The sequence below is a fragment of the Oreochromis niloticus genome, linkage group LG12, assembly GCF_001858045.2.
Source record: "Oreochromis niloticus isolate F11D_XX linkage group LG12, O_niloticus_UMD_NMBU, whole genome shotgun sequence".
NCBI classification, from domain to species: domain Eukaryota; kingdom Metazoa; phylum Chordata; class Actinopteri; order Cichliformes; family Cichlidae; genus Oreochromis; species Oreochromis niloticus.
Window position 1 is genome coordinate 4,155,349 of NC_031977.2, and position 19,437 is coordinate 4,174,785.

Sequence of the window (19,437 nt, forward strand, 5' to 3'; positions counted from 1 at the left end):
AGTGATCATTGCAGTAAGGATGTGTCACATGGTTCATTGTTTTGAGCGTCACACTGATGCTCCTCACAGATTAGTGAGCTGTGCTCCAAAGTCTTTGTCTGCCTTTGAGTTTGTTGTTACTCTGCTGGCATGTGTAGTCTGTTAATCGATTGGATTACGAGCATAGCGAGTGGTCCTCTTGGCTCTCTTGTAGAAGGGCACTGAATGGACAGAGAGAGACTTTAATGACTCAAAGGATTCTCTTTGGTTGTGAAATGTGTCACAGATTTCTCTGGAGAACAAGGCCATTTTTTCAGGGTCCCTCTTTCAGTACTTGGAGGAAAACAAGAAATGGAGGAACCACTTCCTTTTCATCCCAGACTCCCATGACATCAAGTACTACGACAACAAGGCGGTAAGATGGGTGGAGTGTTCTCTGTACATGAGCAAGTTTTACTCACTGTCTAATACATCAACTCTGTTCTTCCTTGGCTTCACCACCAGTCCCATGACAGACTCCTCCATCCCAAAGGAACTATCAACTGTGCCGGCTATAAAGTCCTGACATCTATGGAGCAATACTTGAGTCTGATCAGCAACAGCTTGCCAGGTGAGGAGCTGGTAGGGTAAGGAGAGTGTACTGAGAGTGTACTTTATGGTTGGTAAACGGGTAATAACTGTTTTATTACAGTATGAGGGGGAAAAAAAACTCCAATCAACAGGAAACTTGTGACAGACATGCAGTCAGTGGGGTTAGCTTAACTGGTCATTGTAAACGTGTGACTGTGAGAGCCCATGGTCCTGTCCAGGGTGTACCCTGCCCCAAACCCCAGAAAGATGATGATGGACGTTTTCAGTGGGAGAAACGTTTCATCATCAGCAGCAGGTGACTTGTTCAGTCTTAGCTGACTGCAGGTTTCCAACCTTATAACCGCCGCCCCCAGAAGACCACAGTGGGGTGAAGCTGGGGTGGATAGTGTGTATCCAAAGTGTTCAATTGTCACAACAGGTTACAGGACTTCAGTCTTACTGGTTGAATGTTGTTACTGAAGGTACTGAGCTCTCTCTCTGTGGTGACGCAAACCACCATTTCTCTTAACTGTTAGTTGAGAGCTTCTATTTTCTAAAACTATATCATCATATTTTTTTTTTAGCTGTAAAAGGCTGATGGGGTAAAGCGGGCGGGCAGCTTGGACACGCACATTTGTGAATGCAGTAACTGGAGAACGAGGCGATGCAGGAGTTTAACACTGAGACTGCAGACGTGTCTTCTTGGAGGCTGAGGGGTCGCACTGGCAGCCACCGGTGCTTCTGAATGTTGCTGCATTCAATAAAAGTACCTCTAGTACACAGAGAACCAGTAGTGAAACGCACAGTAAGGAAATGGTCGGCAGAGACTGAAGAGGCCCTGACGGACTGTTTCCATTCTACTGTGTGGGACAACCTCTGCAGCCCCCTGGAGGATGACCTCAACAGCATCACAGACTGCATTACGGATTACATGAACTTCTGTGTGGACAACACCGTACCCATCAAAAAGGTACGTTGTTTTTCTAACAACAAGCCATGGATAAATCCTGAAATTAAGGCTCTCCTCAAGGAGAAGAAGAGAGTCTTTAGATCTGGAGACAAACAGGAACTGAGAGTTGTTCAGAAGAAGCTGAAATGGAAGATAAGGCAAGGAAAGGAAAACTACAGGAGGAAGATGGAAGAGCAGCTGCAACAGGACAACATCAGAGGAGTTTGGAACAGCCTGAAGACAATCTCAGGACAAAAACCAACCCCCCAGGCTGCAGGAGACTTGGGGTGGGTGAATGACCTAAATAAATATTTTAATAGGTTTGATCAAACACCCACCCCTCCCACAGCATCGTCCCCCCTGCTGCAATCTCCTTCATCTTCAGGGACTGCCTGTCCTTCATCTCAGGACTTCACACCTCTCAGCTTCACACCTCCCAGCTCCCAGTCATTACACCCTCCCCCGGCTTCTGTGGACTCCAACATACACACCCCTTCCCCAAAATCCACTCTTTCTATCTCAGCACTTCAAGTGAGGAATGAGCTTTGCAAGATCAAGGTGCGGAAGGCTGCAGGTCCAGATGGCGTCAGCTCCAGGCTCCTGAGATGCTGCGCAGATGAACTGTGTGGCATCCTAGGTTATCTGTTCAACCTGAGCCTGTCACTGGGGAAAGTACCACAGCTGTGGAAGACCTGCTGTGTGGTACCGGTACCAAAGACCTCCCATCCCAAGGACCTCAGCAGCTACAGGCCGGTAGCCCTGACATCCCATCTGATGAAGACCCTCAAGAGGTTGGTTCTAAACCATCTGCGCCCCCTGGTGAGGTCTTCATTGGATCCGCTGCAGTTTGCTTACCAGCCTGGCATTGGGGTGGAGGACGCCATCATCTACCTCCTGCACCGAGCTCTGACTCACCTGGAGAAGCCTGGAAGCACTGTGAGGATCATGTTCTTTGATTTCTCCAGTGCTTTCAACACCATCCAGCCACGACTTCTGAGAGACAAGCTGGAGCTATCGGGAGTGGACCACCACATGTCCCAGTGGATACTGGACTACCTCACAGAACGTCCACAGTATGTGAGGTCACAGGGCTGTGTCTCTGACATGCTGGTCTGCAGTACGGGGGCCCCACAGGGAACTGTGCTGGCACCGTTCCTCTTCACCCTCTACACTGCAGACTTCTCCATCAACTCCCCACGCTGCCACCTACAGAAGTTCTCTGACGACTCTGCCATAGTCGGCCTCATCACAGGTGAGGACGACTCAGAGTACAGACAGTGGACTCTGGACTTTGTAGACTGGTGTCAGCAGAACCACCTGCTGATCAACGCCGGGAAAACCAAGGAGTTGGTGGTGGACTTCCAGAGACGCAGATCCACCACACTGACACCGGTGAACATCCAGGGAGTGGACATTGAGATAGTAGACTCTTATAGGTACCTGGGTGTTCACCTGAATAATAAACTGGACTGGAGCCACAACACTGATGCTCTTTACAGGAAGGGTCAGAGCAGACTCTACCTGCTGAGGCGGCTGAGGTCATGTGGAGTACAGGGAGCGCTTTTAAAGACCTTCTATGACTCTGTGGTGGCATCTGTCATTTTTTACAGTGTTGTATGTTGGAGCAGCAGTTTATCGGCAGCTGAGAGGAAGAGGTTGGATAAACTCATCAGGAAGGCCAGCTCTGTTCTGGGATGCACCCTGGACCCAGTGCAGGTGGTGGGAGACAGAAGGACTCTGGCCAAAATAACATCTCTGATGGACAGAGTCTCCCACCCTATGCATGGAAATGTTGCTGAACTGCAGAGCTCCTTCAGTGACAGACTGCTGCATCCTAGATTCATGAAGGAGCGTTTCCGCAGGTCCTTCCTCCCTGCAGCTGTCAGACTGTACAATCAAAACTGCTCCCAACAAACATAGATGTTTACATCTGTGCTGTAACTGCAATAAGTTAATCAACCAATTCGCACTACAACCTGGTTTGCCTCTTATCTGTAGTTATTTATATTTAATTTAATAACTGTACAGTACTCTGTTTATAGTAACCATTGTCCTTAATGTAAATATGTAAGAAAAATTGTGCATGTTTCTGTTCTGTGTCCTGTGTACTGTTTGTTTGTATATGTGTCTTTTTGGCTGCTGTTACAACCAAATTTCCCCTTGTGGGACAATTAAAGGATTATTCTATTCTATTCTTCTATTCTAAAAGGAAATGTTGTTGACTGCAAAATCAGAAATGTTTGCACACTATGAGTGAGCAACATGATGAAGTCTTGGTTGCATTTTTGTTACAGTTTAACTCTACAGAGGAACTTCAAGGCAGGTTTTCAGTGTATTATTAATGCAATGATTTTATTTTTAGGTGTTAAAGCCAAGGTGGGAAGTTCCCCCTTTCTGAAGTGTGCCACTCAGTACCCTCTGATAATGTGGCACCCTTATGCCCGCCACTACTATTTCTGTGTGACGACAGAGAAAGAGCAGCAGAAGTGGCATATGGTACTCCAAGACTGTGTCAGACACTCCAACAATGGTGAGTCATGCTAATGTAATGATAGAATAACCCTTTATTGTCATTGTGCATGAACAACGAAATGGTGGGTGCTCCACACCAACTGTGCATGGTGTAAAAATATGATAGTAGGACAGCAAGAATAAATAACAAACTAGAGGAATCTATGCAAAGCAGGAGGAAGGCACACGTTAGAGGACAGGCTGCAAAACAAAGAGAGAGCTGGTATTTCACTGGAGCAGTACTTTCAGTAGTTTTATTAATGTTTGTCAGAGCTCTGGATTCTTCTCTGTGGTGTAAACAAAAACTAGATCTGCACGGTGCTTTTCTTTCTTCTGCGCTCCTGCTCTCTTTTCCGTCTTTGCTTTACTGACTGTTAAGTCTGTTACTGTGATTGAGACTTGCCAATAAAGATGTCAGCCACTTGGCTGAAGCCTGAGCTTAGCTGATAACAGTAACTACATACATACTCAAAGAATCAGCATTAGCTAAGACAGGCCATTAAGTCATATATACTCCCAGATAGTCTGACTATAGTGAATGAAATAAAGCTGTTTTCATTAAATACCCTGTGAAATAATTTAGTCCTCGTACTGTCACACACACACACACACACACACACACACCACACACACACACACACACACACACACACACACACACACACACACACACACACACACTCTCTCTCTCTCTCTCTCTCTCTCTCTCTCTCTCTCTCTCTCTCTCTCTCTCTCACTCACTCACTCACTCACTCACTCACTCACTCACTCACTCACTCACACTCTCTCTCTCTCTCTCTCTCTCTCTCTCACTCACACTCACACTCTCTCACACACACACACACACACACTCACTCACTCACTCACTCTCTCTCTCTCTCTCTCTCTCTCTCTCTCACTCACTCACTCACTCACTCACTCACTCACTCACACACACTCTCTCTCTCTCTCTCTCTCTCACTCACACTCACACTCACTCACTCACTCACTCACTCACTCACACTCTCTCTCTCACTCACTCACTCACTCACACTCTCTCTCTCTCTCACTCACACTCACACTCACACTCACACTCTCTCACACACACACACACACACACACACACACACACACACACACTCTCTCTCTCTCACTCACTCACTCACTCACTCACACTCTCTCTCTCTCTCTCTCTCTCTCTCACTCACACTCACACACACACACACACACACACACACACACACACACACACACACACACACACACACACACACGTTTTTATATCTTAGTGAGGACATCTAAATGACATAATGCTTACCCTAACCATCAGAAATGAAACTAAAACAAATACCTGAATCCCAAATATACTGAGATGATCTAAATTTAACACTAAACATGATTCAGAAGATTTTTGCTTCTGTCTGTAATTTTTTGACATTTTGTTTATAAATAAATAAATAAAAGCACCAAATCAAACAACAGTTGCCTGAAGGCAGTTTATATTGTAAGGTAAAGACTAGAGATGGCACGATACCACTTTTTTATGTCCGATACCGATATCATAAATTTGGATATCTGCCGATACCGATATGAATCCGATATAGTGTGTTTTTTAATCAATAAAATTGTTTTTTTAATATCTTGCTGCATTTTGTATAAGTTCATACTCAAGTTTAAATAAACAACAACACTAAAGCTATTCTGTTATACCTGTATGTAAAAAATACACTGCACCCAAAGTATTTCATAGTTCAGCAACACTGATCAATCTAATAAACTTAAACCTACTCCATCCTCCCTATTCTGGTATTTTAAAGAGTACTTAGCAGAAATATTAAGCAACCTAACTAATAGGGTTACAAACTCCCAGCAAAAAAAAATAGGGAACCACCCCCCACCCTCCACCTCATGATGCTTAATCGACGTAATCAACTTTAATTTGATGCAGTGTGAAAAAAAATGCACAGAAATCAATTATTTTTCAAGAATAATTAAATAGATTCAACATCTTTCTTCAACAGAACTGCAGACTGCACAGATGGTATCTTCCCAAAGGAAAAAGTACTATAGCTTACTAGGGTATATTAGACTTAACAGTTACTATATACAGTAATGGACTTCTATACATTTTACATCAGATTAAAACTTTGGGTGTAAGATTCAGATAATTATTTATTAAAAGCTAGACATTTTAAATGAGAATAAGAAAGAAAAGTATGTCTTTGTGCCCCCTTTTCCCTGTTCATGCCCTATCGGCCCCCCTGGCTAAACTTTGCTAGATCCGCCCCTGCACAGTTACCAGCCGTCAGCTACGTAGAAAAGGATCCTGGTGTAGAAAGTAATATTAAATACATTCTAACAACAGCTTATCAAGGTTAAACGTGCTGCTGTTGTTCAGCCGCTGGTTTCCTCTTTCTGGTGCAAAGTGGGCCAAAAACAAAGAAGAGAGACGGACTCGCGACAGAAAAGCCGATCAGCTGATCATTGATCAGTTTCATGATTGAAGTAGCGGCAGGAGAGGGAGGGAGAGAGAGAGAGGCAGTCGCTCCACGTATCGGTTGTTAAGCTTAACGTGGGAACGCTTTACAAACATTCAGAGATGAACTTACACACTTGCTTTACTTCTCTCTGGGATAACTTCCTCGGAGATGAAATGCCGGATTGCTAGTGAGGCTACAAATACACACAGCCGCTCTATCACGTGAGCACACTGCTCCGACGTGCTACGGTTATGAGCCGAGTTACGCCGTGTCGCAAGTTTTGTGAGGTGCTTTTTTGATATTTAATGGATCGGATTATATTTTTTTATTTCCCTACGATATCCGATCCAGTAATTTACGTCAGTATCGGACCGATACGTAGGAGAGACCGGGGATAGTTGTAACGTGGGTCAGTTGTAACACTTCCAATTTCTCCAATCAGGGCTAAGTTTCAAATGATGGGATTAGTGATGGTAAATTTGATTCTTTTTACTGAATCGAGTTTTAATGAGTCACTCACCAAAGTGAATCGGGTTTTTTGAGTCATTTGAGTCACTGAGTCAGTTGACCAGAGAGTGCAAAAAATGTACATTTTCACTCAAACTTAATTTGTTTCTCTTTTAATGTAAATCCTACTGCTAAGATGAGTGATTCTTAAAGAAAACAACTATTTTATATAACAAAAAAGAGCAAAAGAATTTCTAAAGGGAACATTTCTTTTGTTTATTTTTATTTTATTAGTATTTTCCTTACATGTGTCAAATATATATTTTCTCATCTAAATGTCCACTGAGCTGTGAGCCAGGGGGCGGTAGTGCGCCTTAACATTGGTTGCCAACGAAGAAGAAGAAGAAGTAGCTGCGAGCCAGGAGGGAGGGGGTGAGTGAGTGGTCGTGTCCAAATTCATGGGCTGCATCCTCCTGAGGCCGCATTTGTAGACCGATTACGTCACAGCGACGCGCCGAAGGCTGTCCAAATTTGTAGACTCCTCCGAATGCAGCCGACAAATGCGTCCTCCTTTTCCCCGAATTTGAAGGATGGGTCGGTGATAGGTTCGTAGCTTGAACCCTATTCGCTGGAACGTTGAAGGCAATGTGATTACACAGCAAGCAAGACACGAAGTAGGCAAGTTCTTTATGTTTCACGTGCACGGGAGAGAACTGGACAGGCGCCCTTCCTTCGCTTGACCCCAGTTGCTCTCGTCCGCTCCCCCGTAACACTGCTCTTTTATTGTGGTTACATGAATATGCATAGGTTCATTAACATATAACATAGGTATGCATGTGAACAAAGAATACCGTGTGTGTGTGTGTGTGTGTGTGTGTATGTGTGTATCTGTGTGTGTGGGTCAAACTGTGACCCCAGGAAGACTCCCCAGAGCCGTCCATCTAAACAAAAGGCACTTAGCCTAAAACAGATATACGTATGTTTGCTATACCATATATCAGCAAGAGAAGATACGACCTCTCCTAGGAGGTGTGTGATCTATGCCAGAACACTCTGAAGAGGAGTAAATGCACTCCCCTCTTCATGCTACACAGAGTTGTTACAGGCCTCCTAGGATGAGACATTCTTTCAATCTACAAATGATTATATACTTCTAAGCATATATGAGTAAATATTTCTAAGCATAAATGACAATCAACAATACAAATCTAACAGTCGGGTGTGTCCTTCGTGGCCCACCATATCCCAGAATTCATAGCGCGGCCCAGCCAAACTCCAGTTTCCGGCAATGGCGGCCGCTACTAAGTTTTAAAATTACTTTTATTAATCTTTCTGGGTCACAAAATAAACTTTTAACATATTTTCAGGCGAGAATGTAGCTGTGTAAACTTCAAATAGCTGCTCTGTTTATCAAGGTATTGCATATTTGCAAAAGTGCTTCGACGTTTTCGGAGACGTCTGTTACCCACCAGCTCGATAGCTAGCCGAGAGCTCGAGGGTCACTGAAGTCGCCGAGAACGGCACAACTCCCGGCACATCATTTTCAGATCACCGCGGACTTTCGCTACTCAGGTTAAACGTAATATATAAGTCACTTAGACAACCTAAAAAGGATATTGTTTGGCTTTTTTCAGTGTTTTATTTGTTCGTGAGTAAATCGGTTTGGCTGAGATTAAAGAGATTAGATTAGATTAGATAAGATAAAATAAAACTTTATTAATCCCCCGGGTGGTTTTCACACAGCTGAATAAACGTCAAACAGAAAACTGATTAAACAGAAGTGTGAGATGGTCGAGAATTTATGCCAGTGTCCTGTTATATTTTACATAGCAAGGAGCAGACGGCCGAGTTTATTAAACTCCACCGAGACAGCGGTGACGTTAATCAGAAGGCTAGACCGTCCAATTTCACAGCCGTTTACTTCCGGCCTACCCGACCTTCTGAGGACCCGGCCCACGTAGACCGCGAAGGCCGGGTCCTCAGGAGGATGCAGCCCATGAATTTGGACACGACCAGTGAGTGAGTGATTCGTTCGCTCTATGATTCAGCACAGGAGGGAGGGGGTTAGCGAGTCATGAGTGATTCGCTCGCTCTATGATTCAGCACAGGAGGGAGGGGGTGAGCGAGTCATGAGTGATTCGCTCGCTCTATGATTCAGCACAGGAGGGAGGGGTGAGCGAGTCATGAGTGATTCGCTCGCTCTATGATTCAGCACAGGAGGGAGGGGGTGAGCGAGTCATGAGTGATTCGCTCGCTCTATGATTCAGCACAGGAGGGAGGGGGTGAGCGAGTCATGAGTGATTCGCGCGCTCTACGATTCAGCGCAGGAAGGGAGGGGGTGAGTAGCTCAAATGTGCTGTTAGCATGTTAGCAGAGCGTTGCTACTGTGAACCGAGGAGCTATTGTCTTGATGTGAGCTTCTACTCAGGGTTTTTTCTTCCAGTTCAGAGCAGAAATGTTTTTGTTAAGATACTGGATGTTGTGTTTTTCTTCACAATTTGAATTATAAGCTAGATATATTTCTACTAGTGAAATTAGTTTGCTAACAGCAACAGGGATGAGTCAGTGAGTCAGTTGCGCTTGTGAATCATGATTCACGAGTCAGTAAAGTGATTCTCGAGTATTGAACGATTCGTTCATGATTCGCGCATCACTAGATGGGATTCATCCTGTGCATGCCCAATTCAGTTCGGCTATCACACATTGGCTGTAATGTTAGCTAGTTCATGGCTATAGGAGTCTGGGTCAGTTGTAATAGCAACAGTCTGGGTTAGTTGTAACAATAATGCAGATGTTACAACTTACCACACAATTACTTTAACTTATATTAAACAAGTTGGGGCAACGACATCAGCAGAGAGAGGTTCACTGGTCGCTTGTGTATATGCGGTTAATGCCATTGGCAACACAATTCCTCCACTGTTTGTGTTCCCACACATACATTATGCAGACCACTGTGTCAGAGATGGACCAGTAGGAAGTATTGGTAGTGGAAATAAATCAGGATGGGTGCAAGAAACAGATTTCCTCATCTTTCTGAAGCACTTTGCAAACCACACCAAGGTAAGCCATGATAAAAAGTAATGGAATTGCGATGCTGGTGCACAACTACATTTTTTTAGCTTCATTGTTATGTTCAAAATTGATGCAAGAGTTGTAGGTTATAATGCCCACTGAGCCAATGAGGCCAAACTCGGGGAAGACCAACCAAAATTAATGAAATATTCAGTTGCAGAAAATTCCATAATTTGTCTTTTTTGGGGGGTTGGAATATGTTCAATAGCTAGATTTCTGCATTCTGTCACACACATAGCTACATAAATGGCTCTATGTGCATTCATGTGTTGAATAATCAAAGATTACATGTTAATGTTTTGTCAGTACCCTTATTTCATTGTGTTACATTTCACCCCAGGATATGTTACAACTAACCCAGACTATGGGGTTAATTGTAACATTTCACTCTTTGTGTTTGAGACCGTACCATGCAATGGGTAATTGTGCTGCAGAGAAAATAGCTGCACTGTTTAATAGCCGAGACATGTAAATACTTTGCATTACATTTTGAATCCACTGCCTTAAAAGAGCTCCAATTTACAGACAGAAATGTCAAAAATGTTACAACTATCCCCGGTCTCCCCTAATATCGGATCGGTCCATCTCTAGTAAAGAGTACAATACAACAGCACAGAGACGGAGAAAACCCCAACGATCGGATGAAGCACTTTGGGAAGGAGAAACTTTTACCAGGAATCATAACAGAGGGTGTCTGTCTCCTGAGTCTGAGGAAGCTGAAGGCTCTGCCTCTCATTGTACTTTTAAACACCATAGGCGCCACAAGTAAACCAGCAGCCTGACAGCACAGTGCTCTACTGGGATAATACACTTCTATGATAACTTGTTGTTTTGTTTTGGGGGGGTTTTTTTCTTTCAGAATGGGCATGATATGCTCTCTCTTTCCTCTGTCAGGACTCTTGCTGCAGCATTTTGGATTAACTGAAGGGTTTTCAGGGAGTTTTTAGGACTTCCTGATAATAAAGAATTACAGTAGTCCAGCCTGGAAGTAATAAATGCATGAACTAGTGTTTCAGCGTCACTCTGAGACAGGATATTTCTGATTTTAGAGACAGATATGCAGACTGAAGGGCAAACATGACTCCACGAACCCTCAGTCTTACTGGAGGCCAAAGTAATACCATCCAGAGTAAGAATCTGGCTAGACGCTGCATTTCTATGATTTTGAAGGCCAAGTACAATAACCTGTGTTTTATCTGAGTTTAGAACAGTGGTGGGCAAACTTTTTGGCTCGGGGGCCACATTGACTTTTAAAATTTGAGGGCCAGCACCAGATGCATGCATATCAAACATAAACATTAAGATCAACCTTTTTGTCAGTGCATCGAAATTTCCTCTTAGTTTTGTTGTGGCAAATCTCAGAACAGATCTGAGGTGTTCATCACTCAGCTGGGATCTGTGGGATGCTTTGTTGTTCTTCATCACACTAAACGTCTGTTCACACACATACGTGGAGCCAAACAACACCAGCTTCCTCTGTGACATCTTCTGGATGCTTGGTCCCCTCACTCTAATGACGTGCATTTTACAGCTGGCTTCACTGCACAATCGAGGTGCAGTACAGATTTACACAGGGCTTCCTGGTGGATTATACAATGTAAAAAAACGACCTCCTGCTCAGGGTTGTCCTCTTTCACCCTGTCCTGGATTCTTTTGAGCAACCCGACCTTTTTTCCAGTCAGATTCGGCGATCCATCTGTGGTGGCGCTGACGAGTGTACTCCGAGGTAGCTTGTGCCTCTTGATGACCTCTGCCCCGCTGTCATTAAAGTCCTCCCCACATTTTCCCCTTTACAGATTACATGGCCAAAAACTCCTCCGTTATCTCAAAATTGTCATTAATCCCTCTGATACACATGAAAAGCAGAGCGGTGTCCTTACACAACTAACCTATAATTACATGGCAAAACAATTACCTTACCAAGGTACATACATCTGTTTTACTACAGAATTAAAACTAACTTGCACATGAATCCTGAATGTTGTTCAAGCAGAGTAATGAAATCTGATCATTTTAACTTACATTTCTCGTGTAAAACACTGAATATGAAGCTAACAAAATTCATTCATTGTAAAAAGTCATCTGGGCTCCTGCACCCAACCAGCCCCCAGTTTAATAAGTGGGTCATCTGTTCATTCACCAGGTCCATGCTCGTGAACTCAGTGTTTTCTTCAACAGGATAAAATGATGACACTGTGACAGTTTGTGTGTTATGGGTTTAAACTACAACTTGATTGGTTGGAGGCATACAACTAGAAGCTGTTAACTGTAATTTATCCTTCCATCCATTAGTTTACATTTACAAAAGGATTCAATTTTAAATGAACCGTGGATCATTTTAGGAGCTGTGTGATTGATGATCAAAGTATAAAAAAAAAGTCAAATTAATTTTGGTAAAACTACCCAGATATGTTCCACTTTTGTTTTTGTTTGAAATCCCCTCGTACCATCTGAAGCCAGGAGAGAAAACTAGTTTATTTGAAAGCGTCTCCTTAATCTCACGATGCTGCATTCTGTCACCAGCCCTGCTTTTCCTCCTGTTTTACTTACATAATTTCTCTAATAGAAGACCTACAGTTATCAGTTAAATGTTCACTGACGGCTGCTAATTCTTCAATTCCAGGTTTGTCAGATGAGAAAAAAGTTCAGACACCAGCCTTCACTAATGCAGTGCGACTCTACCGTCAAGCTCAAGGCCAGTATGGCACCTGGGAAATGATGTGTGGTGCACCATCACAGGTAGCTTTGGCAGAAATGTTCTTCTGTGGCCTCAATCTGACTTTTGGGGGGGGGGGGGTTTGAATTAAATCAGGTGGTATGTCATAAAATGTACCGGACCTGGTTTCAAAGTGTGATGATTGCTACAGAAATGTAACATGGTGCATATAAAAGTTACAGTAATCACTTGATTTAATCAAAAAAATATTTTTTTTCAATGCCCTCCCTCAACCTGATTTTTCATTGAATTGCAACATGAGGTTATTCAAAGTTTTCACCAAACACCTCTGATGGTCAGAAGGATGATTATATGCTTTATGCACATGCTGTCCATGTTTCAGTACTGAGCAGGTTTTTCTAGATGCTTCTGCAAACCCAAATCACATTTATGTCATTTAAATTAAACTATCCAGTTATTGTCTAATGCTATGTTTTTAAATCATTCTTTACTGTTTGTCTGATTATGCTTTAAAAAGGCGCCCACAAATAAAATGTAGTATTATTAATTATGTGATAACAGAGTTACTTTGATGGAAGCATAACCACCTTACGTTGTCTTCCGTGGAAGACAACTTAATTGCACACGCTGTAGTTCATCTCACATGGCCTGTGTGTGTCACTCTGTTACATTCTGCTTTCCTTACATGTGGTAACTTGGAAAACGTACAGAGAAAGGTTACCATGACGATCAAATGAGTGGGTTGTGCTCGTGGTCCTCTCATTTGTATGTGGGAATTGCTTTCCTTGTAGATCTTGTCTAACCTGGTGATGGAGTGCCTCCTCCCTGAGCTGAGAGAACTCATCTCCCCCCGCCTCAAAGGCAAACTGCATGAGAAACAAAGGAACTGGATACTGGTGAGAAACAACTGTGCGATCATTAGACTCAGTCTTTTGCAAAATAATCGTTAACTTGCAAGTTTGGTGGATACTGCACCTATGATCGGGGGACTTGTAAATGTTGACATCACCTGTTTGAAATGCTCCTTGTCCTTCTGGAACGTTGAAAGCATGGACTATAAGAAGCTTTCAGTACACATGAAATGTATCATAGTTGATTTAAATTCTTGGGACTTTTCAGGGTCTTTCTAGCACTTTTGTTTTAAACATAGTAGGTATTTTGCCAGGATAACTTTAATGACAAAGGTGTTGTGTGATTTATTCAGATATACACTACCGGCCAAAATTTTTAGAACATCCCAATTTTTCCAGTTTTTTATTGAAAATTATGCAGTTTAATGTCTCATTGCACTCTGAAATGAAAGCATAGTACAAAAAGCATGTGGAGTTAAAACAAGAAATCATGGGATCAGTTTATAGACTAAAGTGTATTCTAAACTTTGACTCATCAGAGTAGCCCCCTTTGGCAGATGTAACAGCTGAACACAGCCGTGTCATTCTTTCTGCAATAGAAATCAAATATTCTCCCATATCTGTTGCAGAAGTTTCCATAAATGTGGACCTTGTAGGTGGCTTTGCTTTCACTCTTCTGTCCAGTTCATCCCAAACCACCTGATGGGGTTTAAGTCTGGAGACTGTGCCGGACACGCCGTGTTTTCAAGCTCACCATCTTGTTCTTTGTTCCTGAGGTAGTTCTGGCACAGCTTGGACTCATGTTTTGGGTCATTATCTTGCTGTAGGATGAACCCCTGACCAACTAGGTCCATACCAGAGGCTACTGCATGGATTGCTGCGGTTTTGGTTCAGGGAGCCTCTCACTCTGTACAAGTCACCAACCCTGGATCCAACAAACAGCCCCAGACCATCACACTTCCTCCTCCATGTTTGACAGTTGATGCCACACACTGTGGAACCATCCTTCCACCTACTCCAAGGTGTACAAAGATCCTGCACGATCAACCGAAGATTTCGAGCTTTGATTCTTCTTCCAGTCTGCAGTAGTCCAGTGTCTGTGTTTCATGGCCCAGCCAAGCCTCTTTGTTTTAATCTGACGTCTGGCTTTCTTGCTGCAGCTCGTCCTGTCAAACCTGCAGCTCAAAGTCTTCTCTTCACAGCTGAAACTGAGACTTTCTTACTACCACCACTATTAAGCTGCTTGAAGCTGTTGTCGTGTGAGCCGCCTATCACACAAGCTGTTAACTCTCAGAAACTTGTCCTCCTTTCCCCCCATTTTTGTAGCAACACTCTATTTTCTCCGTTACAATACTGTTCAACTGATGCTCACAACTGTATGGTACCACAGTGTGTTCCAACACTGCTTTTATGCAGACAGAGGGGAAGTAATCCAGAAAAGTTGGAACATCTGTAGGAATTAGTAGCACCAGCTTTCAAGGCTTGATCACCTCCACTCCTGCAGAACACATTTAAATTGTTAACCCATGTTGTGTTCCCTGAAAAAGGCCTTTTGTATAACTCTGAAATGAACATTAAATCTAGTTTTGGGTAACCTTACCTTTTTTTTTTTAAACTGGCAGTTCACCACTTACCTCTGTACCATTTCAAGCTCTTCATTGGACTGAACGACTTGAATTGCAGTAAATAACTGGAAAGATTAGGGTGTTCAAAAACTTGTGACTGGTAGTGTATGTATAAGCTTTGAGCTTATTTTAGTAATGTGAATGCAACAGAAAAAAGGTGAACTACATTTCCTCAAAGGTCTCTAGTTCCATAGGACCTCTCCAGCAGGTACAGCCCAACTGGTTACAAATTCACCTATAAACTCAATACTCTGTGTTATGCAGATATACAAATTTATTTACTACATGCATATTCAAAACCATTTAGGCTACTATGTGGAACTTAAACAGACGATGTACCGCATAGGTGTCAGTTTGGCAACATTAGCTTCAGGCTTCAGCTGTGTGTTTTGTGTTTGTAGATCAGTGATGCTGTGTACAGCCTGGTGCAGGCGCAGTGCCAGACTCAGTATGAAGCAGTGTTGCAGAAGTGTGAGGCTAACCGCTCTTCTTTAGAGGCCTCCGTACGAACAGACATGGACCAGATCATCACATCCAAGGAACACGTGACCAACAAGATCAGAGGTTGGCATAAAGCAACACTTCTCCTTGTTCAAATACTAGCAGCACATTTGGTTCGTTATAACCCTTCATCGATAGAATACTCATGGAAGTAGAAGTCGTAATAATAACTGTAAATGTTAAAGCAGTGTTGTTCTAAATATCTACAAGGCTTAAAATTCTTTAGTGTGGGTTCATTTTTAGCTGTAAATGTAGATTCATATCTTAATAGGAATGTTTATTGCTTGTTTTTAAAACTGCACCATGGCAGTAATATATCAGTGAAAATGCTTGTATATAAACCTATGAAGCCTATATTTTACCTGCTTTTGGAACGCTAGAACAAGGAATGACCGTGTATCCATCCATGACATCAAGCTGAAGACATGCATCCATGCAGTTAAATGATTGGTTCTAAATGTAGCTGTGAGAGAGAGACTAGCCAGGAAAAAGTCAAGCAAGCACAAAGAAAACACACAAACTAACAAAAAGGCCACAGCTAATCAGGAACCAACTTACTGTTACATAGTTGTAAAAATACATAACATATGTATTGTAAAAGTGTGTGTGTGTGTGTGTGTGTGTCAGCATCATAGATGTTACATTGTCTTGGTTTAAAAAAAAAAAAAAAAGATAATAGAAATATAGCAATATCTTACAGTTTGATATTTTAACATCACTGTTGACCAGTAGAAAGCAGGGAGACCGTTTCAGAAGGTTTCAGCTGCAGATAGGAGACATTCAATTCAATTCAATTCAATTTTATTTATATAGCGCCAAATCACAACAGAAGTCGCCTCAAGGTGCTTTATATTGTACAGTAGATCGCACAATAATACATGCAGAGAAAAACCCAACAATCATATGACCCCCTATGAGCAAGCACTTTGGCGACAGTGGGAAGGAAAAACTCCCTTTTAACAGGAAGTAACCTCCGGCAGAACCAGGCTCAGGGAGGGGCGGGGCCATCTGCTGCGACTGGTTGGGGTGAGAGAAGGAAAACAGGATAAAGACATGCTGTGGAAGAGAGACAGAGATTAATAACAGATATGATTCAGTGCAGAGAGGTCTATTAACACATAGTGAGTGAAGAAGAAACACCCAGTGCATCATGGGAATCCCCCGGCAGCCTACATCTATTGCAGCATAACTAAGGGAGGATTCAGGGTCACCTGGTCCAGCCCTAACTATATGCTTTAGCAAAAAGGAAAGTTTGAAGCCTAATCTTGAAAGTAGAGATAGTGTCTGTCTCCTGAATCCAAACTGGAAGCTGGATCCACAGAAGAGGGGCCTGAAAACTGAAGGCTCTGCCTCCCATTCTACTTTTAAATACTCTAGGAACAACAAGTAGGCCTGCAGTGCGAGAGCGAAGTGCTCTAATAGGGTGATATGGTACTACAAGGTCATTAAGATAAGATGGGGCCTGATTATTTAAGACCTTGTATGTGAGGAGCAGGATTTTGAATTCAATTCTGGATTTAACAGGAAGCCAATGAAGGGAAGCCAAAACAGGAGAAATCTGGTCTCTCTTTCTAGTCCCTGTCAGGACTCTTGCTGCAGCATTTTGGATAAACTTTTTTTTATTTATTTATTTTATTTCACCTTTATTTATCAGGTAAATCTCATTGAGACACAAAGTCTCATTTTGAGCAGCAACCTGTTTTAAATATCCTTACAAAAGTACAGCTTGATAAACATACTGTAGTCATTATAGTTCATATAACAACCAATTAACTGGAAAAATACAGCTAAAAATGAAATAAAAGACAGTAACAATAAAACATGACGAACAGGAGCAGCCCTGGTGCTTCCTCCATTGTCCTTAGGATTTGTTTAAAACCCTTCAGTTCAGTTCAGCTGTTCAGCATTGTAAGAAAATGCCTTTCCCCCAAGTTCTGTACGTACTGATGGAACAGTGACTGATAGAAGCTTGTGAGTGGAGGTTTTAGTTTGTCTGTTTAGGTGACATACAGGAAGGTAGATACACAGGTAGTAGACAAATTACTGATTTATAACTGAACAGCTGGAGGCTTTTCTACTGTGATGAAGTCTACTCCCCACTGCTGTGTAATCAATGATTGTAATTGTTATCAGGAAATGATCAGATAAGAGAGTGAAACACTGTTAAATGTTCAGTTTCTATGCCATATGTTAAAACAAGATGTAGAGTGTGATTAAAGTGGTGGGTGGGTTCTTTTACATTTTAAAAGAAGCCAATTGAGTCTAATAACAGATTGAATGCTGTGTTGAGTCATTTTTAGCATCTACATGGATGTTAAAATCACAATAATTCTTTTATCTGAGCTGAGCACTAAATCAGATTAAAACTCAGCAACCTGACCAAGGCTATGTCACCATGTTTCTACATCCCTGAAGCCAGGCATACTTTGTTTACAGGTTGTCACACATTTTTAATCTGACCTAACGATCACAGACGTTTGCCTGAAACTGCAAGTCTGCTTTTCTCTCTTGTTTTGCAGCTGTGGTTCTTCCCAAAGCAGAGAAGCTGCTGAAGGTGAGCATTCAACCCTACATCAGCTCCATCCTAGAGGCCCTGATGGAGCCCACCAGCCGAGGTTTCTTCGAGGTCCGCGAGGTTTTCTTCCGAGAGCTGGTGGACATGAGCAAAAACGTGCTGAATGAGGGCACTAAGGAGGTGGTGGCACAGGTGAGCACGTAGAACAGGTACTCCTTCTAGAGAGGGGAATTGAGTTAAGGAGATACTCCCTCTGCCTCCATTGAACTCAGAAACATTTAGTGACATTCAGTGTTTGTAATCTTTTCCTCTTCCTCAGCACATGGAGAAGATCTCAATGCTTGCCTTCCATCCAGTGAAGATGTACAGCTGCTATGAGAAGGTGATGCAGCTGAGTCTGGAAGGTCTGGATCAGAGATTTGACATCTCGAGTCCCTCAGTGTTCATCCAGAGGGTCCAGATCCTCATGAGAGAGGTGATGATCACATACTGGCAGCTGGCTTTTCAAAGCAGTACTGCATGCTTAAACATGTTGCTGGAGGTCTAAATGATGTATTAATTACAATCATAATTTACTGTATGAATGTTATTCTGGTCAAATGTATTTTTAAAAATCTGCATTTTATTTGTTGAAAAATTCATTTTATTACATTTTCTTATGAAACAACACTTTACAAACGATATAAACGGAGGAGAGGGAGGAGGTTACAATCAGCACTTACTGGTAAATAAACATCACATACTTCCTTAAAAAACAAACTCCCCACTGTATTAGGAACTTACCCATTCTCAGATCCATGAATGTATAACAAATACAGGTAACGTAAATCAAAATGAATATAGTGAAACAAAATGATCTGCCTCCACAAACCTCCAGAACAAAATACAGTTGGGAACGAAAACAGTGACTCAAGAAACAAGTAACACACAAACTTGTATTAGCGGACTTCCATGAAAAGGTAAATGCATTAGAATCACTGACGTATACCTATGCACTGTAGGAAGAAGCTTAAGTACCCAGAGAGCACTAGCAGACATGGCTAAAGCATGAAACACCACAAAGAAATGCTCCAGTCTGGATTTAAACTGAGGAGCTTCTTTGTGTGATGTACTGAGCATCTCTTATGTAAATATACTCCATTCCTGTGTGTTAAATCACATACAAAGTACATTATGTTGTCGCCTTCATCTCTTAGAATTGGGATGTTCACTGAGGTGGATTTCTCAGGGATTGAATGAGTCTAGTATGTTTTATTTCTAAAGAGAACAGTTTAGTTA

At 42.4% G+C, this 19,437-nt stretch overlaps 1 protein-coding gene across 1 annotated transcript in view; it reads left to right on the forward strand.

The window, feature by feature from the left end:
- niban2b (niban apoptosis regulator 2b) overlaps positions 1 to 19,437 on the forward strand; it is a 44,732-nt gene that overhangs the window by 20,695 nt on the left and 4,600 nt on the right. The window contains exons 3-10 of the mRNA XM_005465418.4: positions 266 to 394; positions 484 to 589; positions 3,861 to 4,028; positions 12,614 to 12,729; positions 13,459 to 13,563; positions 15,545 to 15,707; positions 18,164 to 18,351; positions 18,479 to 18,634. Of these exons, the coding sequence (XP_005465475.1) occupies positions 266 to 394; positions 484 to 589; positions 3,861 to 4,028; positions 12,614 to 12,729; positions 13,459 to 13,563; positions 15,545 to 15,707; positions 18,164 to 18,351; positions 18,479 to 18,634 (1,131 nt within the window). The remainder of the gene's footprint in view (positions 1 to 265; positions 395 to 483; positions 590 to 3,860; positions 4,029 to 12,613; positions 12,730 to 13,458; positions 13,564 to 15,544; positions 15,708 to 18,163; positions 18,352 to 18,478; positions 18,635 to 19,437) is intronic.